We start from the raw sequence: 27615 nt of genomic DNA on the forward strand, positions 1-27615 counted from the left end.
ATCATCTAATTGATTCTTTTCTTCTATTACTTTATCATATGTTGTTTACAAATCATTCTAAAGAAGTACATGGAAAGGAGCGAATGCTGCTACATAAGGTTATCTTAAGTTTTAACTCATTTCATTCCATTTCTAGTTCCTTTTTACATAAGTGCAGAGGAGAACTCCACATGTAAACTTCTAGCATTTGTCACCAATATGAGTACATCGCAATCCGTTACTGTTTCAACACTCAGGGGTTTCATGTCTGTATTCTTAAAAAATATTATTTGTTCTCTCCTTTTTTAGCAATGCATCAGTCTCTACTGTTCTTATCTATTATTCTATATTCTACGTCTCCATCCAGATTCTCGTGTATACCATGAGGGTCCGGATCGGGGTGTTGTTTATTTCTGTGCTATTAAAATTGTTATGTAACTTTTTTTCAATTTTATTTATCTTACTCATTATTCTTTCTCCATTCTTTATATTTTAGCATCCCAATATATTTTACTTAGTGATGTTGAGTTACATTACGACGTTTATCTCTGATTTATATACTGGTTACAAATGTAGATGACAAATTGGTGGCATTCATGACAATTAAACAGAATCCACATGATATATGGGACCATTCTTGGATGAAATTAATATTACTACAATATTACACTTTTTGAAACCATTTTTATCAATTTTCATTTTCCATTGTCTAAATTGTTCATTGTTCATGTGTTGTTTCCGTATATTTTATGTTTCACTGCCCATGTGCTGTTTCCGTTTATTTTAGCCGCTCGTCTTGAGGCTACCCATTTGATTCGATCACAGCCAATATAGCAATAAAATTATACTTTATTGCCATTCATTACTCTTAACAGACCAATTAACAGACCGGGTTTTATACATCCAACCCATTAACAGACCAGGTTTTAAATAAAAATTGATTTATGTTACGAAAACACAGATTTTCGTGTAGATTTTTCACACAATGATATCAATATGGTTAACAAACATAATGCCTGTCTTTTTTCAATGTTCAAAATATTGCATGCAAGTAAATTCAACCAACGTGTCATTTTGTGTACTTTATGTGTGTGTAAAATGTGTATAAATTTATTGATGAGTAACCCGCCTTTCCATTTTATAGATCGTACATTGAAGCTAGAAAAATAATAATTACACCACTGCATTCAGTACATTAAATTGTTTTGTTAGACATGAATAATTCTTATGATAACAATATATTTAAAAAGTTATACAATGAAACATGCTGATCTTTCAATGATTTTCTCGATAACACCTGATTAACAGACTTTAGCCAACCCGATTAACAGACCAACCGCCGATATAGCCGAATACTCAATATAGATTAACCGACCAATCTCTCGGTTAGCAGAGTGTCGGCCGTGGTCTTACGTATCAAATTATAAACCTGGTGCCTTTGATAACTAACTACATAAATATATATTGAAATATATAAGTATGAACATTACACCCAACATTTTTAGAATTAGATTATTAAGTCACCAAAACGGAGTTTTTGGCGACTTATTGTTTTTGTATCGTTTCTTATTATGTCACCCTGACGGAGGTCGGGTGACATATTGTTATTGTACGATTCTTTTTTTCTTATTCTTATTCCGCACTTTTTGTCCAGCTTATTTCTCGGAACTGAATGGACCAATGTTGATGGAACTATAAGATAATGTTAATCACCATGTGTAGTTTTGCACCTGACTTTGGAATTAAAGACATGGCTGCCATTGCCATGGAAACAGCAAAAATATGAAAAATTTCATGGAACATTCCAGAACATTAGGGTTAAATTAATTCTACAGCCCTTAAATGTTATATGATGGTATAATATTATGGGGAGCTAATATGAAGCAGCAGTATGACTTTGGAATTTTCAAATGTTGCCATGGAAACTGTTCAAAAATAGCAAAATTTTGAAAATTCTTCAAAAATGTATGAAACGTTACAGAAATGTTCACTTGTAAATCTAGATGCGGCATTCAACTTTGAAATTTCCAAAATGGCTGCCGTTATCATGGCTGCTGTTTAGTGGCAATTGGTGGACCAGGGTGACATCCGCTATTGCTTGCAATGGCAATTCTAGTTATTATGTCACCCTGACTGAGGTCGGGTGACATATTGTTATTGTACGATTCTTTTTTTTATTATTATTATTCCACACTTTTTTGTCCAGACTATTTCTGACAATAGGATGGACCAATTGTTATGGAACTATACCAAAATGTTAATGGCCATATGCAGAAGTGCAGTCGAGGGTTGGCATATCCAACATGGCTGCCGTTGTCATGGTAACAGAAAGAATGTAAAAATGTAATTGAACATTCTAGAACATTAGTGTTACAGTAAATCTACGGCCATTAAATGTTATATAATGGTATAATATTATGAGGAACACAATATGAAGCAGCAGTATGACTTTGGAATTTCAAATGTTGCCATGGAAACTGTTCAAAAAAAGTTAAATTTTGAAAATTCTTCAAAAATGTATAAAACGTTACAGCATATTAATCTAGATGCGGCTTTCAACTTTGGAATTTCCAAAATGGCTGCCGTTACCATGGCTACTGTTTAGTGGCAATTGGTGGACCAGGGTGACATCCGCTATTGCTTGCAATGGCAATTCTAGTTATTATTCTTATTCTTCTCTTTCTGACCCCTTAAACTGTCCTACCATTTTTTGGGAAGCAGTAGAGGATGGAAACTTTATATTTTTTCTGGGTATGGGTCTGCATCATGGGGGTTGCAGAACCCAATGTCCGTGATACCAGGGTGTCATCTTGGCATAATTAGGGGGGCTCAAAGATGGGTGGGGTCAATTTTTTTTTACATTTCTTAAATTTCCTACTGTATGTAGAGTAGATGGAATAATGATTACTTCTATGAATATTAAGAGACACATGTCTGCTTCAACATGGAACTTTTTTTATTTCAGTAGGGGGTCTCCTGGCATAATTTTAGGGGGGTGAATTTTCATGGAACATTCCAGAACATCAAAGTTAAATTTATTCTAGACACATTTAATGGTATATGATGGTATATAATTATGGAGAGAACAATTTGCAGCAGCACTTTGTCTGTGGAATATTCAAAATGGCCGCCGTTACCATGGAAACAGCAAAAATATGAAAAACTTCAAAATGCTTCAAATTTAATGAAACTTATAACTAATGTTGACTAACTTGTGTAGAATTGACTTTTGAGTTTGGAATTTTCAAAATGGCCGCCGTTACCATGGAAACAGCAAAAATATGAAAAACTTCAAAATGCTTCAAATTTAATGAAACTTATAACTAATGTTGACTAACTTGTGTAGAATTGACTTTTGAGTTTGGAATTTTCAAAATGGCCGCCGTTACCATGGAAACAGCAAAAATATTAAAAAAATCAAAATGCTTCAAATTTAATGAAACTTATAACAAATGTTGCCTAACTTGTGTAGACTTTAATTTTGAGTTTGAAATTTTCAAAATGGCCGCCGTTGCCATGGAAACAGCAAAAATGTCCCAAAAAAAATGTAATTCTTCATATTGAATTAAACTTTACACACACATTATTTGGCATCAATGATACCGCAGAACAATGATGTGGGGTCCGTTTTGGTGACTTTTGTGTTAGCATCCTAACACAGGATTACTAGTTATTTTTGTCACTCAACGGTATTCGAACTCTCACCCCATATGGAATTTACTGACTCCATCTATATCGTATTAGGTCAATAACACACCATATAGCTAATAATATGAACGCATAAAAGAGTACAAAACAACACTGATAACAAAAAAAGGAAAAATTAATTGTAATTGTCTATAAATATTTCAGATAAAAGATATCCTTCATTAGTATGATTACGATGTAAAAAGGACTAACACTCAACTCTGAATAAATAATAACAATCTTCAAATTTATACAATAAAACAGTCAAAACCCGTCACAAAACTTTTGTACAATTCTCAAATTTCCAAAATGACGTAGGTTATATAGTTTGTTTACACCAGAGGACCTAAAGATATGCTTCAAATAAAAAATAGTTTTTTTATGAATGTATATATATATATTTATCATATACTTAGCATTAATATGATAGCTTTTACATATGTGTAATGAGTGGAAGTACACAAGCCATAATTTCACACCGGGCTGACAACCCATATCAGGGGCATCTCGTGCACATAACCCATAATAGTGCTTCTCGTGCAAGTTACTTCCAGTATTTCTGGTGTCGGGTGTTTACTTTTTCATTGTGACGTCAGATATTTTTTTATGACGACGTCAAAATTTACCGGAACTTTTGTGGGAATAGTTTAGTACTTGCTAACAAATGCCATTGACAATTATGAATATAACAAACATAGAGTAGCAATGATCGTAAAACTCTTTCAAATTGTCAATGTTTCAAAATGCCTTTATTGGAAATAGTAACATGAATAAATATGGAGGTAGTGATGTTATTGTTGGGCAATAAACGTATTTTTACTTTTGGTATTTAGCTGAATTTTGTCTCCAAATGACCTTAGATCGCCTCCGAATAACTTTCTGACGTCAAGCAATAATCACTTTTTTATTGTGAAGTCAATTTTTTGAATTGTTATGTCAAAGTTTACGGGAACCTGTGTGATTTTACGTAATGGCCGACAAATTTGCATACAAGTGTTTATACGTCTATTATAGTGTTTTTGTTGGAATCAAAATTTAACTTTTTTTATAAAGTTTTTGACTGTTTTCTTAAAGTTAATTATTTGTTAATTTGTCATACATGTCGGAAGTATATGATAAAGTGATTAATACATGGCCTTTTCCATATCAGCCCGGGTATCATACCTTGAGCCATATCCCTCGACTACGTCTCGGCCTGATATTGGGATCTCGGGATGATACCCGGGCCGATATGGAAATGGCCATGTATTAATCGTTCTATATATATAGCTTAATAAACGGTATGGAATGTTCTTTCAATAAAAGAACAAGAATTTGATAAGGTCAGCGATATGTTAATAATGAACAAATTTATATCTCATTTAAGGTCAAATTCGTTTCTTTTTCGTATTATGTTTCGTTCAGTATGTAATAGGTGAAATAATTTTTGAAATGATATAGAAAAGTGAATATCATTACAACTTAAAATAACACATTCCAATTCATAAGCCCGCATTACGTAAAAACGACGAATCAAAGACTGCAATTTTGTATAACTTATATACAAGTATTGGTGTTGTTTGAAAATAAAAAAAAATGTTTTCCATATGATTAATATTACCATTATGTTCCTGGTCGAATTGAATACCAATTTTAATAGTATAGGTCACGATTGGTGTACAGTGGATACCTGATTCGTGTATTTCGCGTATTTCCACTTCAAATGAGTTTTTAGAGAAACGCACGACTGCAGGTATCTATTTGTTTCTTCTAATCTGAATTTAATTTTTTTTTTTGCATTAGTCATGTTTGTCAAGATTTAAAATCCCTCTTTATATCAACCCCTAACAGGGATCTTTGCTTTAAGGGGTTACTAGAAAATATTGCATTATCAAGATGTATTGCTGACTAATTGTTTTTTTTTTTAACATATGAGTTTCTTTTAAGGTAATTTATAATTCCATTTAAATATTCTGTCTTTATCTAACTTTTTCTTATGAATTGCTAATACTTTTGATTCAACTGCTGTTCTACAAAACGTTTTCTAAAAGTATTTTTTAAAGACAAACATAATTAGTTAATAATATAACTGATTCCATTTCTAAAAGGGAAAATCCATTGTTTTCCTTTTTTATCTTTGTAAACCATTTTAAGATTAATTTAATACATTAAATGCTTTTTTAATACTTTATTACTAACTTAAGTATTAGATTTTTCATATTGGCTATAGAATTTTTACAAATTTTACAATATCTTGTAAATTTATTATGAAATGTTTCCTTCAATATACTAGTCCAAAGACCATTTTTAACATGTACACATAGCATAAAATTTGCTATCTGGTCGTTAGACCAAAACTGAAGAAGTGACTTTTTATTGTTGTAAAAAAAAACATCAATACAAACTTAATAAATACCAAATGTTTAATCAACAAATGTTTTGAATAAATATTGTGGTCTTTCAACCAAAACGAATGTTGTCAAACGATATTGTATTATTCTGGTCTAAAGACCAAATATTCATGTATTTTCTTATTCATATAGAAAAAACAACCAAACAATTAAACCAATCTATAGGTTGTTTGATACTCATAAACTGGTCTTTAAACCAAAAAAAAAAGAAAAGAAGAAGAAAATGATTCGGTAGAATTTTTAGTATTTACTATTAAAAACAAAAGATCAATATCAACGAATAAAAGCCAGATAATAAAAAACACAAAACACATCTAGGATTCACTGTCAATGTCATTCTAAGCGCTTTGGGTCTCTCACATGTTATCAATAAGTTACTACTAAGATATTTTGGAGAATAAAACAATTTTTATTAATGAAATATTTAAAATGTGTTCGAAACTTGTAATTACAACTGACAACTGTCTGAATAATATATAAGTTGGTTTGAAATAGGAGGATAGATATGTGATGTAACAATTCTTTCCCAAAGACTTAGGAATATTTTGAGGTAAAATATCAACACTAAATGCAAATATTCGTCTATCAAAAAATACATGAACAATGATTCTAAAAGAAAATATATCGCTAAGTATAATCTATGTTTTTGGTAATAACTTTTAATTTTAAAAAAATAAATATATGAAGAGTAAATTTTTCTGGAAATTTCTTTAACATTCTTCTTCCTTTTCTTTGCTTGGCATGTTTTCTCTGAAATAGAAGAAACGATATATTTACATAAATTTGCTTAATGCATATTCATCTTTTTTTCTTCAGCTTTAAAGGAAGATATCAATATGAGGTTGAAAATGGCGATACCTTCGTGACTATTCACGGAAAAATTCTTGTCAATTGTCGCGATCGTAAACGATAATTTTTGGGCATACTTACCCTCCAATATACTTAAAATTTCTCAAATGATAGAACAAAATACAAATTACATTATACCTTCTGATTCTTTTCTATTTCCTTTTGATGTCTTTTTTTGTTGTTTTGACTGTACTTGCACCTGAAATGTACGAGTTCATATACATTGTAGTTTGTTTGAACAAATCACGTTTCTACATTTTGAAAATAACATCGAATGCAGATTTTTAAATAATTGATCTTTGACTTAACATATAACAGAAGACGATAGCGAAAAAAAAAGGTGACGTATAGTATTTTTGTGTCCTATATTGATAAACTATGTCTTATCTTTTAGTTAAATGAACTCTGGAAAGCATAATATACGGACAAACTTTTCACATCGACTTAAAGCATTATTTATATTGTGATGGTCTATTTTTTTTACTTTTTTATTTCAATACAATGAAACTAGAGATTAAATTGATTAATATATAAAATGAGCAATGTGAAAACTTATATAGATAAGAACTAGACCGACTTACAAAACATTCCTCTCGCTCATTTTCCAATAATCTCCTTAGTTCTGCTGGAATGTCTTGATCAACGGATGGTCTTTGTCTTTTCAATTGCTGTTTGGGTAACAAAGGGAGAATCCATTTTGCCTTTGATAGAACTTTTGTCCTTCTGTATGGCAGACTGTCTCTAATTTTTTCTAGATGTCCAAGAAATCCTCCCCACCACTTTTGCTCTGTATGTTCTATTTGATCAGTGAATAGACATTGCCACTGTGGTATTCTAGATTTGATCTTATTTATATCTATCTTCTCGAACTGAGGATTGATAACTTTTGGTATTCCCTTTGGTAAATTAGGTTTCCCGGAAATTAGTTGAATAATGCCATGTTCAGTTTTCCATTCGCTGTCTTGGAAAGCTTTGTACTGCATTTTCACATTATGTGTTGCTAAATCCCGGATAAACTTATAATGCAAAGGTTTAGTATGCTTACGAATGTCGTTAAGGCTTGATGTTATCCATGAACGAATGTCATAAATAGCCTCTATATCCTTAACGTTCGGAAGCATCTCCTTCAGACGAGGCATTGTTTCAGCATCATTCCTACGAAGAGTTTCAGCTATTCGGCTAAAAGCAGCATCCACATCTTCGTGTGTATGTCCTACTGGTAAAAATGATAAATGCACCTGAAAAGAAAATTTGCTATTTGTAACAGTAAAATAATTGGTGATTTAAATACGCTAACCTGTAATGCTAGAAAGAACTAACATTATAAGTGTGTAAAATGCCAAATTGCTTGTATTTTAAGAGTTTACAATACCCATCGTATTGAAAGTCAAAATGTATATGAATAAAGAGCACGTGATACGCCCGTAGTATTTTCAAAGAATTAAGTTCCAGTACTCCTAAATGTCATGTTATAAATTTATATAAAAAAAAAATTCAAGGGATGTTATATTGATAGATATAAACCAGCCTTCAAAAGTTTCATGAAATCTTTTTGAGTTGTTGTCCGAAAACTGACTAATCCCCATCCCTTTATGACTATAACCTCACAACTAGGAACGGTAATTGCCATAATATATAACATCGATAGCATACTTCAATAAACACTTCACCAAAGTATCATGAAAAATGTTCAAAGCATTTGACAGTTATTATCCGAAAACACTGGAAAATACCCCTTTTAAATGGATAAAATTCCTATAACTTAATTGAACACGTAAAATCTAAAATTCATAAAAAAAGAAAGAGACTCACGTAGACAGATCTATATAAATAATGTTTGATGCAGATTGTTATTATCCGACATGTTGACAACGGACGGACGGACTAACGTTCAGCGGTATACCATAATACATTTTGTAAACAGATGTACATGTACTTATACAAACTGTGAGTCAACTAGCCTATTTTTAAGATGTGTGTGTTAGCTCTCTGGTTAGAAAAAAGTTCCACCTAATTCATTAAGATATTAATAACTTCTATTCAATATAAGTTTCACTGGGAAAAACATTTCTAACTAAAATCGTAGAAGTATTTTACTTCCATGCTAAAACCTTATATTACAGGCATCATAACTTACATGATCAACCAAAAGTCACACAAAAAATCCCCAAAAGGGGGTCTTGTAAATGAGTGTTTTACAGACAGACGTACCATTAGCATGTATAAACTATAATCAATGATACATACATGTGTGCAATTTCAGAGGTAATTATATGGATAGGCAATAATTAATGTGTCAATTGATCATATATTTTCATAGTCTGGTAAGATACAATGTATATGTATATACTGTGCACTGTTCTTTTTATCTACTTGATGTGAATGACCCCATGTGGTTAGCATCTTTATCTGTGGAATTATTGTTGACACAAGATAATTAATCCTTATTAAGATGTCACTGATTATAATATGTTAGAGAGGAAATATATACAAACCATTAATATAGTATAACAAGAGGCTACGTTTTTCAAGTCCAGTCCTACATTTATAGTCCCTCCTCGTGAAAAAGAAGGGGGAAGACGGTTCTGATCCCAAAATCCCGGGCTTAAAAACATGAAATCCCGAGGTCCCGAATTTAAAAAAAAAAATCCCGACATCCCGAACTTCGGAAAGAGAATTCCCGGGTCCCCAAAGCGTAAATCCCGAAATCCCGAGCTTATAAACACCCCGAAAAATGTCCTGCCGCCCCTCAAGACCATACAATTTCGAATAAAGCAAATCATTGTATTTATTTCTCGAGTAATAATAACACATAAGAATTCAGTGCTGATGAGTTTTAATGTACTATATTTTCAAGGATTTGAGGGATCACAGGACCTTATAATTATCCAATACCCACCCCTCCCCCGGTTGGATCTGCCTATACATTATGTTTAACACTTCCCACAGTTTTAACCCTTAAACCAAACCGTTTTAAATCTTGAAATAACCACACCGTTTAAATCTAGCAATAGCTAATACTTATTTCTTGAAGTGAAGAGGAAGTCCTCAACAAATTTGCCGAGCGGAGGTAAGAGGAATATATATATTTTTTTTGCGTAAAACTATTTTCACCTTTAAGGCTCATGTATATACCCACACAACCACCGGGTAACTGTTCCTTTCAATAAAGTAACAAGAATCGCAATGATTTGTAAATTGCAACTTACCTCATTGAAAATGCGTTGGTGAACAAGGAGTTCACAAAAACCCAATACATATCGATTTTTATTTTCCCGCCAACAATTATCTGCTTGCAAGTACAAAATAGGCGGTAACTTGTTACCCTACAAGAACAATAATCATAAAATTACTTCAGTATAGTATCTTACCACAGTTTTACCTTATAGACACATCGTTTTATAATAAACTTCTTATAATCACTCGTAATAATCCGTAAATGGCTCCCGAACAATTCATTAAAACTGTCAAAACTGTCGCAAAATGACCAAATCGTAAGGGTTTGTGAATGTGTGTGATCCTTAAGGGCTCGTTAGATAAGTTCGTGGATGTGAAACGGTGCATGATAACTTGGATTGTCCATAGATCAACTCAAACCATCTACAAAGTCAACTCGGATCAGCCTATTCAGACAAAGAGATGTTCTACTTTTTAAATGATTAAACGAGTGTCTACGAAGAAGACAATTCAGACTGTCAATGAAAATGCAGCGAGATTATTAATGATAATCATCTATATATAATAAAAAAGAATTCAATTTATGGAAAAATTACGGATTTACATAAAACTTTTTGGGGGCACATTAACTCGATTTCAAAGGCAACAAGTTAAAATGGCAATTGTTATGCCCCACCTACAATAGTAGAGGGGCATAGTGTTTTCTGGTCTGTGCATCCGTAAGCCCGTCCGTCCGTCCGTTCGTTCGTTCGTGTACTTTGGACACATTCTTGTTATGTTAAATATAACAACTAACCATTCAAAAAGCACAAAACTCTGTCAAATTATATGGCTAATCAGACGAACTTATTTGTTTTGGGTGTATAGATTAATTATTTTTAACAAATTAAAAAGATATGTAGAAATGTGGATAACAGTAAAACTCGAAACCAATTCAATACTTAATTGATATGGTGTGCCGCTTGGATTCTGTTATCTCATCCTTTACATAATACTTTCGATTCAAAAAATGTATTACTTTTCATATAATGCCTAGGATAAATGCAACTTTTTATTGGTATGATTTTGTGTGATGTGTTCATAGGAGTTCAAATCTGAGAATCAGCTATTCCTTATGTCATGTTTACCTACGGCGAGACTTTTTGATGTGAAAAAAATACAGGGCGTGTCATACAACAAGTAATTGGAACTCTTTTGACCTTATTTCCGATTGTTTTCAAATATATTCATATATTTTCAAGCTGGAAATGTGACCAATTCAAGCGGCACGCGCTATCACTTTGTATATAGTATAGGGAGTGTTCATCACCACCCTCACCCCACCCGAGGTCACACATGTATTGCCTGATTATACGTTTAAATTGTGAAGTGTTTTACTTACCATAAGTTTTGAAATCTGGTGAAGAATTAGCATAAGGATATTCATGGTCAGGTTAGAGTCGTGCACATATTGGTTCCAGTCGAGAAAGGTGAAAAATTTATTTTGTCCATGAGCTAAAACTCCGGTGACATGTGTCGTTAGTTGATCAACTTTATTCACAGCCTGCAATAAAACGTGTCAATAAGACAACTACATATATATGTAAGGACCAAAGTAAAAGATATATACAGATATAGATTCGTTTTAAATTTTTTTTTTACTATACTAAAGAAATATAATAAAAAATAATTTACAAGACATACTAAAAAGAGGAAGTCTGTAAAAAACTGACAAAATCAAACGCTGTGTACGGAACAAGTTAATTCAAAACACAATTGCCATATTCCTACATTTTTGTAGCTTGGTACATAAATTTTAATTTAAAAAAATGGAGGTACAATGTCGCGTATGACTGTATGGATCTGTCATTTAATTTACAGTTGTGGCGTGGTCGTAAATTCGCGAATAATTCCTCTCAAACTGCCGTCTAAAAACTTGCAATGAGATAAAAGCTTAGTATGATAAATTAATTGTACATAAAAAAATCGCTCTAAATGGATAGATTGATTTATTGTTGGTTGCTTAACCTCTAGTGTTCTTTAAAAGAAAACGTTTGCATGGTAAAAGATACAAAATAATGTCTGCATAATTCAAAAACAAATCATAATCCCCTCCCCTTTGAAGTTTAATGGTCGTTCTCTAATTTTGGTGCTATTTTCACATTTCCTGACCGGTGTGAGAAAAATAAAATTCTCCTCACTATTGAAAAATCTGTTCTCGGAAAATGATTGGTTGAAAAGTTAATTGTGACGTTTTCTTCTTAATTCAATTGAATGTCTTATTTAAGTCTCACCCCTCAACAAGTACATGTAAATAAATACATTGTAACTTGAACTAACACTAAATAAATTGAGAGCCATTATCAGAGACTATAACATGCTTAGATATAATACACTAAACAATATGAAATAAAATACTATTTACACATGTACATACGGAGAGTGAAATCACTTTATATAACAATATCCATTATTCAGATGACGATAGGTCATAAGTTGGAAATAAGTACCGACTGTATACCATAGCAAAAAAGAAATTAAAAAACAAACAACGGAAAAAACAAACAACTACCAAATAATTTAAAACACTACATGAAAAATACGGAAATGGGGGTTAGCAATACGAGCGCATTAAACAAAATCTTATCGCATGTGCTGGAATATAGAAAAAAAAAGTAACTGTAGGTCTGAATAAATTACCCATTTTTTTTTTTATTATTTAGAGTTGTCGTCTTGCTGTATTCATACAATATTATATAGGCTTATTAAACAGTTGTTACAGTATAGCTAAAACAAATAGCAAAGAAACAATCACCACTGCTTAAGACGTAATCCCACTGAATGTGTGGATCGTAGCTTTTAAGTTATGCAATGTCCAGATAAAATGTTACAGAAGCTGCGCCCCGTGGTGAAAATTGCCGTAAAAGTAATGTATGTATACTAAGTATTCCGATCTATAACGAAAAATCTCACCCGCGATCACATCCTCAAAGCAAGAAAACACTTACATGTAATGCGATTAGCTCTCCAATTATAACATTTAGGAGGATTAATACGTTACTATTAACAGGATTATATTAAAGTCTGTTTTGTGAAAATTCGTAACTTGATAAACTTGTCTAAGTGGTTTTTTTATTAGATGTCCGCTCCTGACCCCATACTTTTGAAATTTATCATTTGATATCAGTCCTGTGACTGAAAACAAGCTCAGCGTATTTTAAAATATACAGTGCTAGGAAATTTCACCGTCACAGGCCGTAGGAAATTGTATATGGAAATAGGAAGGTACAAACATGTGCAGTTCCCATGAAATTTTTTTTGTATATATAAAAAAACAAAGGAAACATTTTAGTCTTGCTACCCACGTGTAACTAGCAAATCGATGTTTATCCTCAAGAATACCAGATTAACCTTTATTTGATTTATTAGGTTAATAAGGTCCACTAATTTTCCCTTATCTAAATATTAAAGCATACCCAAAGAAAAGTGATATATACTGTATGATCTGTCTGCATTGAATATGTTAAATTCATTAAAAAGGAGTGAAAGATATAATCACAACAATAAATCATAATAAAAGAAGATGCGGTATAATTACAAAAAAGGCATTTCTCCGCAAGAGACCAAATTACACAGACATTAACCACTATATGTCACCATACGGCCTTCAACAAAACAAATGTTAATCAATTCAAACGAGAACACTAACGGCGTAACTTATGTACAAAATAAGGATCGAACAAAATAATATGTAAAACAGCAACAAACGACAACGTTACCACTGAATTACAGGTTCACGAATAGGGACAGGCAATTTTAGAATGTGACCGAACCAAGTATATATAAGCGAACGCCTTACACCCCTCTTTTTTCTGTAGAGTATACATTCGGTTTAAAAAAAAAACGCCAATAACTACCCAAATGTATCTTGAAGTCTTTGATCATGAATATTTAAAACATTTTAATTATAATAATATATGTGAACCTCTATATTTTTGAATTAATCATTTTTTTTAAATTTTTTTTTAAAGATATGAATATTTCAAATTGACTTACCTCTGAAACTGGGTTGCAGTTCTCTCTTATATTCGTCTTGACACCATTCAAAGTTTGAACAGATAACAACACGCTTAAACACAGAGCCGATAAAAAAATACAGCAGTCCATTATGTTCTAATTGGAAAGTAAGAAACACATGGTTTAAAAATATACATGTAAAAAATGCGCACGTGTCTAGCAGGCGTGGCTTCGCAATGCGATTAAATATAACCAGTGGTGTGACATTGTAGCAGTCCACTATTTTTTTTTCTAAATCGAGATCAAACGGTCATATTACGCAATAATGTCGGGTTCAGAGAGATGGAAAATCATGATTGAAAACGGAAGACTTTGTGTAGAGGAAAATGGTAGATATTTTGAGGACATCGACAATGTTGGAACAACAAGAGAATTTGGAATTATCAAGGTGACTATATAAACATTTTAGTAATTTACAATTTTATTTGGTCAATTGTGGATAAGAAAAGCCATCGGAAAAAAAACTACAAGCTCAACAAACTTGTATTGAAAGCAAATAAAAATATTCAAATCAAAATAATACATAAAAGTAAAGAGATACTTTTAAGTATAGAGTAGATAACTTTCTATTAAAAGTTGCATTTAACTTATATTAAGGACGTCACTAACACAATTAGTGTACTACATGTATACTATTGTTTCTTAACACATTGTTTTGGAGTTGTAAACATAGGAAACTCTAAAAATATAAACTGAAATAGTAAAACTGTTTTCTTCTTCTGTATTGAACATTGTTGAATTACATCTTCAAATGTTAGGGCAAGTACATTTAGATTTTGAATTCCTTGACATCATGTCAGTGTTATAAACAAAATCATTGATTGATCTTGTACATCTCTCTACATAAATATCTCAACTCTCGTTTTCAGAATGAAGTTTACTTTTATTAATGTTAATCCATCAATACGCTGCATATTCTTTATTACATTTACTCTTGTGAAGTAACAACTGTTCATTTTATTGTGGAACGGTCATACAATTCACATTTGTTTTTATTTTAGACTTAACACATTATCAATCAATACATGTATATTAGTTTTCGTCAATACAGAAATACGACTGTTGGCTTCATGTTCAATGTTTGTCAACGTTCACAAAAACATGATGTTTTCTTATAATTTAAGGTTACATATGAATCTGGAAAAGCAAAAATGTATAGTTTGAAAAACTTATGCGAAGGTCTTGGTTTTGGGCCAGCTGTCAAGACTCGTTCAGGTTTTATGAAAATATGGAACTCCTTGAAAGGTGAGAAATGTATTTGAAATGTGTGTGTTGTTCTTGTATCATGAGTACATAGTATATGTATGAGTATTTGCTTCTCTTGCATTCGTCACAACTCGGCCGATTCCGTACCTCCATCTAAAGATAGAAGGAGAGTAGCGGTGACTCCGAGGATTGCCAACTGCTACTCTTGATTTTGACATTTTGTCCGATATTCGGAATCCTCTAGTTTTATTCATGTAGTACCAATAAAAAAAACACTACCAACCCTTACTTTTTTATTCATATTTTTATTAAATATAGTTAAACTAGTCATTCATGAAAATCTTATACAATTCTTGTTATTTTTTCATAGTGTTTGAAAGAAAAAAGGTACCAATTTTAAATGTGTATGCATTCCAAGAGAGAATCATTTCCCGCAAAATTTTCAATTGATTATATCTTAAAAACAAAGTCGCGGACCTATTATTTTTTCCTGCTTTTTAGCCTAGGTTCAGTTATTAGTATACTATCAATTTATACCAGTTGATCAAAAAGCTAGTTATTGTCAAAAAGAGAAGCGAATATCCTTAATCAAACTAAGGCCCTAGTTGCTGTCGTATATATTTTAAACATTGAATTTTTGGCGATGTCAAGAGGCTGATATTGTTTTTAAAAAAATGACTACCATGAACAAACATTGATAATACCGTATTTCCATGACTAGTAATCCTCGCTCCAAACTCCGCTGGACCTCCTACGACACCCGCTGGTACTTGTAGTTAAATATTTGATTGTATTCAACAAATTTATTTATGAACTGCATGTACGTGACGCTTGTATACCAAATGGTCAATATTAATCATCCGTGTTATTTGCTCTATGGGATGTTTGTAAAATTTCAACGGAGGCAATGTCTTGGCATGATAATATCAATGAGCTTTTATTCGTATATTTGTCAAGTCTTTGTATGTGTTTTATTTCGTGATAGGAGGGGGGAAAGAAAAAAAGGTAAAAGGGGGTGGGTTATTGGCTGTCTTTGCCTACAACAATGTACTAGTGGGGTGCGTGTGAGTGCTTTTCTGTGTTTATTTGTCCAATTGGACTTGTCGTTTTTTTTACTGAAGAATATAACTGTAGCAAACAAGTTTTAACTATATAATTTTTTACAGCAAACGTAGACAATTATCAGCTACAGACATCTTCAACAGATAACATTGATCAGCCGGAGAACCAAGTTAATATGAATATTTCAGGTAGATGTGATTCTTTTAATACATATTTGATATTTACACACGCTTTCGTGAAATCAAGTTACTAAAGTAATCCATAAATATGATAAAATTCGGATTGAAAAACTCTTACCATAACCAATATTATTGCATAGCAATATAATATTTCCCACAGAAAGTAACCAAAAGTTATCGTGCAATAAATTCTAATATTGCACTAGTGCAATAAATCATCAAAATTTATGACGTCATCAACAACAAAATCTGAATTATAAAAGGAAGTTTACCCACTCACCTTACCCAGTTGCTAGTATTAGTGGTTTTGAAGATCATCCAAACAAAAATTCAAACCTCAGTGAATATTCTAACATAAGACGTAGCTTTCCAAAACAGAATTTGAAAAATGGGAAAATAGGGGGGCCAAAAACAGGCCTTATCGTACCAGAATTGCCAGTTTTCCTGCCACACCGACTTCTTGCAACAGAGATTGGTTTTGTTTCTGTTATAATTAAGAGGTCTTTTTACTATTCACTGAATCATAATATGGGTCATGTGGTCAATTTTATTCGTTGAACTTACATGAAGTTCTAAAGCATAAAACATGACGCGGACGTTATGATTTTGTTCGAGTATCCGGACAAAAATGATACAAGAAATTGGTATCTGTTGAAGATTTTTTTTTTTACAAAACATACATTAAAATTAACATTATAACAATTGTGTTTGCAAAGTTCCATTCTATTGTTGTGACAAATACGAAACATCTAATTCAAGATAATGCCTTTTTTCTGTGAATAGATGTACCAGGAGGGGAGGATTTAACCAGCACCGACAACAACGTAAACACATTGCATAATGTGCAAAGAAAATCCTCGACGCCAATATCACCAGTCCAAAAGAAATTATTGTCACCAATGGACAGTTCTGAAGGTATTTTTTGATTCCTCCTTCTTGCAAACAATTGATCTGCTGCGTCGTAATACAAGTCATGTGAATTCGGCAAACAAAAATCAATAGATATGTATGCAAGTAATATAAAATCTATAATTGCACTTAATATATATGCTTTTACAATAAAACTGAAAGAGACCAAGAACAAGTTAAAAATGTTAATGAAAATTATTAACTATTTGAATAAAAACCATAATTACGATGCGAAAATTTTATGTATATTTTTCTTTTGCAACAGATGCATCGACAGTTGAAGATATTCTAGAACGTAGCGTGATTTCTTGCATTGAAGCGCACATAAATACAGAAGACGCTTCCGATAGCACACCAGTTACAGTGGAGCAGTCAATTTTGGACGATTATTTAATAGGTATGATATACCATCTTCATTCTCTTAATAGGCGCTACTCATGGTATGAAGTATAGAAACTTTTAATATTAACTTTTATACTGACTATATGTTGAAGGTCGTATGGTGACTTATATTTGTTAATTTGTGTCATTCGGTCTCTTGTGGAGGGTTGTCTAATTGGTTATCATACCACATCTTCTTTTGTATACTTGTCTGTTATTTTGACATCGCCAAACATATTTTATCTCTAGTTGCTGTTTTTGTTTAATGACCATTTAAGAAAAATAATGTGCAAGTCTTAGTTTTGAACAAACTTGGGGATCGAACACACGATTACAAGGATCACTTCCAGAGGCAAGTCCTCCGAGGATGTTATTTTTTTTATTGCATATACGGGTACTGGAAACTATAACCATATCAACTTCAGAAATATTACTTTTACATCAAATGTTCAAACACTTGCTCATTAAATGAACAACATATTTTTTTTTTTTTATATATTTTGAACTCGAAAAATTACAGCGCCCCCTTACGGTCATTGTCCTCCTGGAGTGATCAAAGTGATCGTAATAGAACGACTGGATTATTCGGGTTATTTGAATTGTTGATTTTCCATTCTAAAGTGATAGCATTTGTTTTCTTCTAGGAGACGCATTAAAGGTACATATTCAGAACTTAGTTATACCCGCCGATGATCGCTGTTTTCGAAATCTGGACACGAAACATGCTCACTGTCTAAAACAATTTTATGAAAATCAGCAAATGTGTCATACAATTCTCATTGGCAACATTGTCGGCGATGTTACTACTGATAAAGGTAATTTGTCAAAGTTTCTTCAAGAACCTGGCAAAGTAGTAGTTGAAACTTTAGGTAGTAATCATACAAGACATGCGCTACAATGTTTATTCGCAAGCCAAACGAAGCCTATTAGCATGGTAACATGTCGGTTATACAACAAATTACCAGACGAGTTGGCGCTACAATTAGGGTATGAACACAATGCATCTAATACATTAGGAAAACCGACAAGTTTTGTTGATTTAGTAAAGATGTTTCGAAAAGAAGCAACAAAATTAGTAAGAGATACAGATATTAGCTGCATGCAAAGTAGTGAAGTAAAGCAATGGAAAGATATTATATGTACCATTCTAGGGATGGACAGAAAGGCGGAAGAATTTCATAACAAGTACAAGATTGTTTTAAAAATTGCAAAATCAAAGGATTCCGTATGGAGAAAATTTTTAGAATTCTGTTCCGCTTTCGAAATGAATGAAATTAGAAATACTCCAAGAGGATCCTTAAAGATTACACAGTTGAGAGATTTTTCAATGCTTTCTAGTGATAACCAAATACATATTTTGGAAGAAACTTTACAGACAAAAGACTGGAGAGTATTTAAGAGAGAAGTAGAAAGGTAAATAAATGCAAATCATGTCGTGTGTACTGGGAAAAAAAATTCACTGCACTACATGATTTTCTTAAATGTTGATTTTATATTTGTAACTTGGTTTGTAAAATATGCTTCATAAAAAAGGCATTCAGCATACATTTACGTTATATCGGGAATATTATTAAAAAAAAAAAGAACCGTGGTTTTCGTAATTTAATTCACAGTTTAAGGAATAATTGGAGCATTTCATCAACCTTGAGGAAACTCATTTGTAATATTATGATATTAAAAATGAGTTATGAAAAAAGGAATGTACATACCAATTTTTAAAAATTTATCACCTATAAAATTGTTCACGAAAACAAAACACAAAAAAAACCCTAATAAACACCAAGACAAGAATAAAAAAAATGTACAGGCAATGTTAATGAGAGACAGCAACCAAACGACACAAATAAACTAAAATTATCTAGAGACAACACATAGCCTTACAAATATAGGCGGTCTCCATGCACTTTATCAAGCTCTTAATTTTCCATTATATACATCTTGTGAATAAGTTATACAAAGACTACCAAAGATCTTTCGTTTAATCTAAATCCCCCCAAAAAATGTATTTATGAAATGTCAATCGCAAAGTCATCTTGTCAACCTTCTTGATAGGTCGGGTATTTGGTGGTTGATGTAGACTGCAGCCTTGTAATTTTGTAGACTTATGTTTTTTTTTTTGTTTTTAATGTATAATTGGGCTAAAGTGCAATTTCAAAGATCTCATCGATATTTATGATAATAAGCCCACCTTTCATTAAAAAAAAACCCGGTATATTGAAATATTACAGAAAAGAGCTCACACTGTATATACATTGTATATCAGTAATGAAGTTACCGACTTAGATAATATCACTGGATTTATTTTGCAGTGTAAGTTCAGATCGAAAGAAAACGATTGGGAAAACGAAAGCAGATCCGTCAGATGTTGACAGAAAGATCAATGAAAAGTATGTTAGCATTTTAAACGAACATACAGAATAAGTTTCATGCATCCATTTATGACAATATTTTTTTCAGTTTTATCATTTCACGGGATTTCCAAATATCATTGATTTATATGATTGCGTACTTTAATGTTTGAACATCATTTGGTGCATTTCCGAACGTGCATCTAAATTATAAATTCCTACAGGCGGCACAAAACTGCCATTTTGATTTATTTTAGTTTACGATATTATTTCAAAACTGTCCTTTTGTTAATAACTGTTAAGAGATATTTTTTTAAATTTTAAGGTTTTCATTTGTTGATGAAATTTTCAATATTATATACCTGCAGACTCTCAAATTTCTGTTGCAAGCTGGTTTAACTGTAGTAATAAGAGAATAGTTCACTCCTCCTCCATTACAAGCATTTAAAATGTGCCTTTGCTTATTTGAATTAACCCATTAAATTATTGAGCATTTCATTATATTTATCTAGTGAATGTAAAATAAAACAACTGACTGCCGAAAGAGAAAAATTGGCAACTACTTCATCAACATTAAAATCAAAGTTGACAGAAGAACAAAAGAAAACAGAGGACTTCGAGACATTGTTGAATCAAGAAAGGAAAAAATGCAGTGCACTTGAAATTAAATTACAGCAACTGAGGAGATCAGAGAATGAACTCAAAGTTGTCTTGGATAAGCAGATTGATAAAAATGAAAAATCTAGTAATCTGCTACAAGTTGAAAAAACAAAATACCAAACCCTGGAAGAAATGTACAATAAATTGGTAAGTTGAGTACTCTGTTTTTTAGGGCTGTAATAGCCCTTTTGACAAAACGCTTATTTTGTTGATGATATATGGAATAATATTCTGCAACAGACTTACGATAGTTATCAGATCACATTAATGATGCATAAAGAGTTGTTCAATTGACCATGCAGTCTGATGATCTTGATCTTGCATTACATAATTAATCAAACATATTTACCAGCTTAGAATAACATGAATAAATACCAGAGACAACAAAGAAAAATGATTTATACAATAAACATCTTACATGTTATGTACTTGTATTTAAACATAATAAGAAAATATTCCTTATTCAAATGTTCTCAATACGCAAACTCTGAAAACAATGATGTTTTTACAGGAAGAAGCAAAAGCTTGTTTAGAAAAGAAAGTTCAGGAATTTGAAGAATCTAGTAGATGTCAACATATTGAAAAACACAAAAGCCAAGTAGACAACTCTATTGTAAGTTTTATAACCTACGTATATATTTACCTTACAATTAAAAAAAAATGTCCTTTAATTTTTGTTAATTGTTTGTTCAACAAATGATATTCACTTTGTTGGTCTGAGTGAACGTAATTAACTTAAAATCGGGAAAATGTGTTGAGTTTCGTACGTAATTCTTCTTTCGATGCAAGTTACAAAATAATGTTGACCCCTGCGTTCATAATTTCTCATTTTTTTTAATTTGGTCTGATTCTGTTATTCATATGCATTTGCTTTGCAAATGAATGATTTTCATTGGATAATTTTACAGTTTTTCCTTTTTATTATATTTTATTATAAATTTTAGTTCCAACGTGTGTATCGTCACGTTTGTTTCATCAACTATTATCTATATCAGTCTATATCAAGTGTACGTTAAGTTTTTATGCACAACCTACGATAGTAGAAGGGCATTACATGTATGTTTTCTGGTCTGTGCGTCCTTCCGTCTGTTCGTTCGTTCGTTCGTCCGTCTGTCCGTCCGTCCGTTCGTCCCACTTCAGGTTAAAGTTTTTGGTCAAGGTAGTTTTTGATGAAGCTGAAGTCCAATCAACTTTAAACTTAGTACACATGTTCCTTGTGATATGATCTTTCTTATTTTTAAACCAAATTAGACTTTTGACCCCATTTCCATGGTCCACTGAACATACAAATTAAAAGTGTGAGTTTCAGGTTAAAGTTTTTGGTCAAGGTAGTTTTTGATGAAGTTAAAGTCCAATCAACTTGAAACTTTTAAGACCAAACTAGATCTTTTACCCAATTTCACGGTCCATTCAACATGGAAAATGGTAATGCGAGTGGGCATCCGTGTACTTTGGATACATTCTTGTTCAATATAGATTTGTATATTAAGTTTGTTTGCTGTTAATGACTACATATTACTGTAACTGTCTGTGACGTGCCATTGTCTTTAGAAAACTTTTCATAATATCTCTTAAAAAGATATACACAACATATTTGTATATATTTACAGGTATCTGGTAGAGATTTGAATCCAAAACAAAAACTAAAAAATGACTGCAGTCACAGTGACAACTTAAACAAGAAGAAAAGAAGGATGAGTTCAAAGGTAAATAAAAGAATAAAAAATGTGTACAAACAACTATAACAAAATCTCCGATTACAGAATAATTCTGGACAGTATTGGCGTAAATAGACAGTGGGCAAATTTGAACATTCTGGACATTTCTGCCTCTCTAATATTTGTTTCTATCCAGAGCAATTTTGAAAAAAAAATCTCAAAACTTGTGCTTTACTCCAAGTCTATTTTAGCCATGCGGGCCATATTAGTTGGCAGGTGGGATCATAAGAAAATTTAAAAACAAAATACTCCAATGATGCGTATTGCCGAATTTAGATAAATCTGGCAATGTAATTTCATAGAAGATTTGCTAAAAGGTTTACAGATAACGACAATACATGTTGTACGATATTTTTAACCTACTTTTAGGACGAGTTTAACTGCTGGACAGGTGGAGACTAGTCGGCCATGTCTTTAAACCTTGTCAATCTTTCGGGTCTAGACACAAAGAAATACACGGTGTGGTATAAACTCTATCATATGTTTTGTGCAGTTGTAAGATGCTTATTTTTCATTTATGTTGTAGGAGTTTGAAGTTGGTACGTCTGTTGAAGCATTTTGGTATCCAGACAAGTGTTGGTATACTGCAAAAATACTAATGAAGACAGGAAAAGGTAAGTACTGTTTTATGAAAACAAAATTTGGGGGGCAAATGTTATCAGATATAATATCAGACTGCACAAAGATAATTCTGTCGTATAAAGAAATAAAAGTGGAAATGTTTTGTACTCAATCAACACATGTACATATAAGTTGAAAAATAATCATATTAGTAAAAGTTTTCAATTCATGGTAGCTATCCTGATGAAACAATTCAACAAAAAAGACTTGACGTTTATTTTTACAGAGGAGCACTTGTACTAAACTATCGTTTCGGTATATATTTATTTAATAAACTTTTTTAGTTTATGAACTTTGTTTTAAATCCATTTGCAAAGAGAACGTCAAATATAAGTTTACGGTAATACAGATTTTTTTCAAAAGTACTACTTTTAGTACTTTTAGGCGTTGCATCGTCAGGTCAAGCATATTTGACTTCACAAATCTAATACTTAATTTAACAAGGACCAGAGCAGAAGATATTGGCATGTAGTCATGTATTCTAAAACCAGGATTTATGACACTTAATCTATCTGAAAAAGTACCGATAAAAGCATTACATGCTATATAATATATAATCACACATACTCCTGTATTTATCAGTAATTTATATGGCCAGGGGTACTATTTTGAACCGACAAAAATACATCTTATTAATCGAAGTCAGTTACTCTTTACTAGTATCATTATAGTTTCAACATTCAAGTAAATTAGTCCACAATTTATTATTGATTAAGACTCAGATCTTTAAAAAAAAAATGATTTTTTTACAGGCTATGAAGTAAAGTATGATGTTGATAAATTTGTCAAAGATCTCCCTTTAAAGTATGTGAGAGCGGGAAAAAATTCTACAGAATAGATCGATTAGCTGAAACAAAGAAGAATGACCATCATTGGAGGAAAACTATGATGCACTTGCTAGCCAAAGTGGAGAAATATTTGACGAACATGTGTTTTTTTGAATTATTATTGTTGTCCCTATAGAAATAATATAGATATTGTAAATAATGCGTAGTTGTTAATTATTGTCATAGAAAGTATCATATAGCTTTACTCTGCGTAAGGAATTTACAGCAGTCATTGTGACAAAGATGGGGATTTCTTTATCATTTACACCAGAAATTTGCGAAAAACAAAAGGAAAGCAATGGAAAATACCAATAATAATCAGCCACGTTTTGATTCATTATGCTTATTAATTGCATTTGAAGTTGGATGGTGATGTTTAATTGATAAATGATATGAAAATATCATTGACTTTAAGTGTTCTACCATCTTAGATGAAGCGAATTAGTATCTACAACGCACATTTCAATATTAAAGACAGATACATACGACCGGTTCACAAAATCGTTAGAAAAATAAATCTAATTTCAAATAAAGAGTTCCAAAGTAATATGCAATTTCAAAGTAATCAATAGATCTGAAAAAAGAAACTTTTATATGAAATTCATCTTTAAATAAATACTTCGACAGGTATGGTACACGTTTTTGTTTACCAGAAATATGCATCATTTCAGGGCCTTTTATTGTTGAAGATTCGGTATGGATTTTGCTCTTTTTTGAAGGCCATACGTCACAGTAAACCTATAGCTTTTTTATGTCATTTGGTCCCTTGCGGAGAGTTTTCTCATTTACAATCATACCACATCTTCTTATTGAATATTTGAAAACGAAAATGTTACCGGTTGATTATGATATACATGTACGTACCTTTCTAATCTATGAATAAGTGTGATTAGAGTAACGTTTTCACGTTGTTCTTGGTCTAAGAACCAAAAAGCAATTTACGCATTATATTTTACATTCAATTTTGTTCTTGGTCTAAGAACCAAAATGCGATATACGCATTATATTTTACATTCAATTTTGTTCTTGGTCTAAGAACCAAAATGCGATATACGCATTATATTTTACATTCAATTTTGTTCTTGGTCTAAGAACCAGAAAAAATAAGATTGATACTAATTTATTTGATATCATTCGTTTAGTTGGTCTATAGACCAAAATCTGGTGGACAACAGCTCTATCATCTGCGTGAATGTAACATTTTTGTTTGTTTAAATTAGTTAAATATAAACAACTTAGCGCTGACGCCTGATGTCCAAAGTGTTTCTGTTTTTGGTCTCGAGACCAGACTTTTTCAAGCATAAACAGTTTTATGCAAGTAAATACAAATAACAGTTTGTTGTGTTGTTTTCAAATGATGGGTTCATGCAGGGATTCAGCCATACCAGTTTTATATTCAATGTGAGAACTTACCCGTTTTTTTATATTCTGGTCCAATGACCAAAATATGTATACACCGATCTAAAAATGATTCCAATTCTGTTAGACAAAACTGTTATAATTTATCAAAAAACAATTTGGGGAAATTTCAATGTCACTGCTAGTGATATATCAATGGTATGGGTGTTAGAATTTTCAAAATTATTCAAACTTTTCAATGAAGTCAGTTAAATATGTCGATCTGCATTGGTATTTTAACTAGTACATGAATGTATAATGGTTGACATGTTTCAAAGAGGAAAAGAATGCATTTTCCCTTTTAGAAATGGATTCAGTTATATATAAAATATTCTATCGCTATTATATTAACTTTTCCTTTGATCTTGCTCACTGATAATTTCCTTTCTCAGCGAAGAAACTAAAAGAGCGCGTGCCTGTTGTCAATGAAATAAAACAACGTCGTCACAGGTAAAATTCCGATAACCAGATTACCCTTCGCCTTCTTAACTCGGATGTTTTTCTCAATTTCTTCTTACCGCCCCAAGAGAGAAATTTAACCAATCTCGTTGAGATAACCAACTATAATTTATAACTTTTTCTTACCATATGGCAAATCAAAGGTATTTTATTCAAATGATTTGCACCACGTGACTTTGTCCCTTTTGATCAAATTACTTCCCTTAGCTTAAGATTGAAAATATGGATGTAATAGCAGTAATTCCGAATATATTTATGGACCCATTTCCCATGTTATAACAGGAGATCTTAACATCGTTCAAGACCGAGAGTTAAAATCATTCCTCAGTAAAGGACCTAAATATCGTCCCCCGTCAATTATTAATTGGAATGAGTGTCGTAATATCATCCACGACTCACTCCATACTTACTGTATGAAATGGATAAAACGGGAAAAAGCTGACAAAAATTTTTTAATTCAGTAATGAAGATAGTTGATATACGTATTCAACATTTTAAAGAACATTTTACTATAAACAATAACCACAATAAACCTATTTCTCGTATCAAACATAAACTAAAAGAACTAGCCAAGGAATTTGTTTTTGTCCCGGCAGATAAAGCTGCTAATAATATTATTATTGTTTGACGTAAATTTTACATTGAGGTTCTGAAAAAGGAAATCATCAATTCACCAACATTCCAACTGACTCCATTTTCAGAAAACGAAATCGGTAACAAATATAAACTTTTAGCCACCGCTTTACAAGCAGAGCCAAATACAATGAAAGTCCCAACTATGTATTGGCTTCCGAAACTACACAAAACCCCTTACAAATATAGATTTATTTCGTCTTCAAGCCATTGTTCAACTACTAAATTGTCTATTCTTCTTACCAGCACACTTGGCACAATTAAAAACCTGATAATAAATTGTTCAAATAAGGCCTTCGAAAATAGTGGAATGAATTACTTTTGGAGTGTCAAGAACTCGTTGGAAGTACTTGATAAATTGCATGCTCATATTGGTGATTTTGAATCTGTTCAAAGTTTTGATTGTTCTACCCTGTATACCACATTGCCTCACATTTTCATTAAGAAAAAATTCATACACCTAATTAAATGGGCATTCAAAAAATCAGAATGTGAATATATATGTTCAAACTCTTTTAGGTCATTTTTTAGTAGCAATAAACAAAAAAACTATGTTTATTGGACATGCTTTGATACTATATATGCCCTTGAATTTTTACTAGATAGCATTGTTGTTCGCTTTGGGGATTCCGTATATCGTCAGATTATCGGAATTCCAATGGGGACTAACTGTGCACCACTTATTGCGGACCTGTTTTTGTATTGTTATGAGTTACAATTTATGACAAAAATAAGCAAAGACCCATCGAAACAACATCTGATAAACAAATTTAATAATACTTTTAGATATTTGGATGATATTTTGGCTCTCAATAATGACGACTTCAGTTTGTATATTAATGAAATTTATCCTGTTGAACTTACTTTAAATAAAGCTAATACTAACAATGACCACTGCCCTTTTCTCGATCTTGATATCTATATCACTAATGGAAAGCTGAATACTAAAATTTATGATAAAAGGGATGATTTTTCATTTCCTATCGTTAATTATCCGTTTTTAGATGGTGACGTTCCCTTGTCACCATCTTACGGCGTTTATATATCTCAACTTGTACGATTCGCTCGTGTATGTA

General features: G+C 31.8%; 3 protein-coding genes across 3 annotated transcripts; 2 read left to right on the plus strand and 1 right to left on the minus strand.

Annotated features, from left to right (window-relative positions):
- Positions 1–5818: 5818 nt before the first annotated feature.
- On the minus strand, positions 5819–11621 carry LOC143078256 (uncharacterized). Its single transcript, XM_076253174.1, has 5 exons — positions 11464–11621; positions 10115–10231; positions 7487–8143; positions 7044–7104; positions 5819–6806 (listed from the first exon to the last, which is right to left on the minus strand). The coding sequence occupies exons 1-5, from the start codon at positions 11506–11508 to the stop codon at positions 6505–6507; spliced, it is 1182 nt and encodes a 393-aa protein (XP_076109289.1). The 5' UTR covers positions 11509–11621; the 3' UTR covers positions 5819–6504.
- Positions 11622–13795: 2174 nt separating this feature from the next.
- Positions 13796–18918, plus strand: LOC143081000 (uncharacterized). The gene is made up of 7 exons (XM_076257232.1): positions 13796–14526; positions 15263–15383; positions 16511–16594; positions 17369–17500; positions 17760–17891; positions 18520–18725; positions 18892–18918. The coding sequence occupies exons 1-7, from the start codon at positions 14404–14406 to the stop codon at positions 18916–18918; spliced, it is 825 nt and encodes a 274-aa protein (XP_076113347.1). The 5' UTR covers positions 13796–14403.
- A 30-nt stretch (positions 18919–18948) lies between these two features.
- LOC143078257 (uncharacterized) lies at positions 18949–24209 on the plus strand. Its single transcript, XM_076253175.1, has 7 exons — positions 18949–19288; positions 20185–20262; positions 20736–21030; positions 21395–21496; positions 22494–22589; positions 23128–23215; positions 23975–24209. The coding sequence occupies exons 1-7, from the start codon at positions 18975–18977 to the stop codon at positions 24058–24060; spliced, it is 1059 nt and encodes a 352-aa protein (XP_076109290.1). The 5' UTR covers positions 18949–18974; the 3' UTR covers positions 24061–24209.
- The last annotated feature ends 3406 nt before the right edge of the window (positions 24210–27615 follow it).

This window comes from Mytilus galloprovincialis, chromosome 6 (genome assembly GCF_965363235.1).
Source record: "Mytilus galloprovincialis chromosome 6, xbMytGall1.hap1.1, whole genome shotgun sequence".
Taxonomy (NCBI): domain Eukaryota; kingdom Metazoa; phylum Mollusca; class Bivalvia; order Mytilida; family Mytilidae; genus Mytilus; species Mytilus galloprovincialis.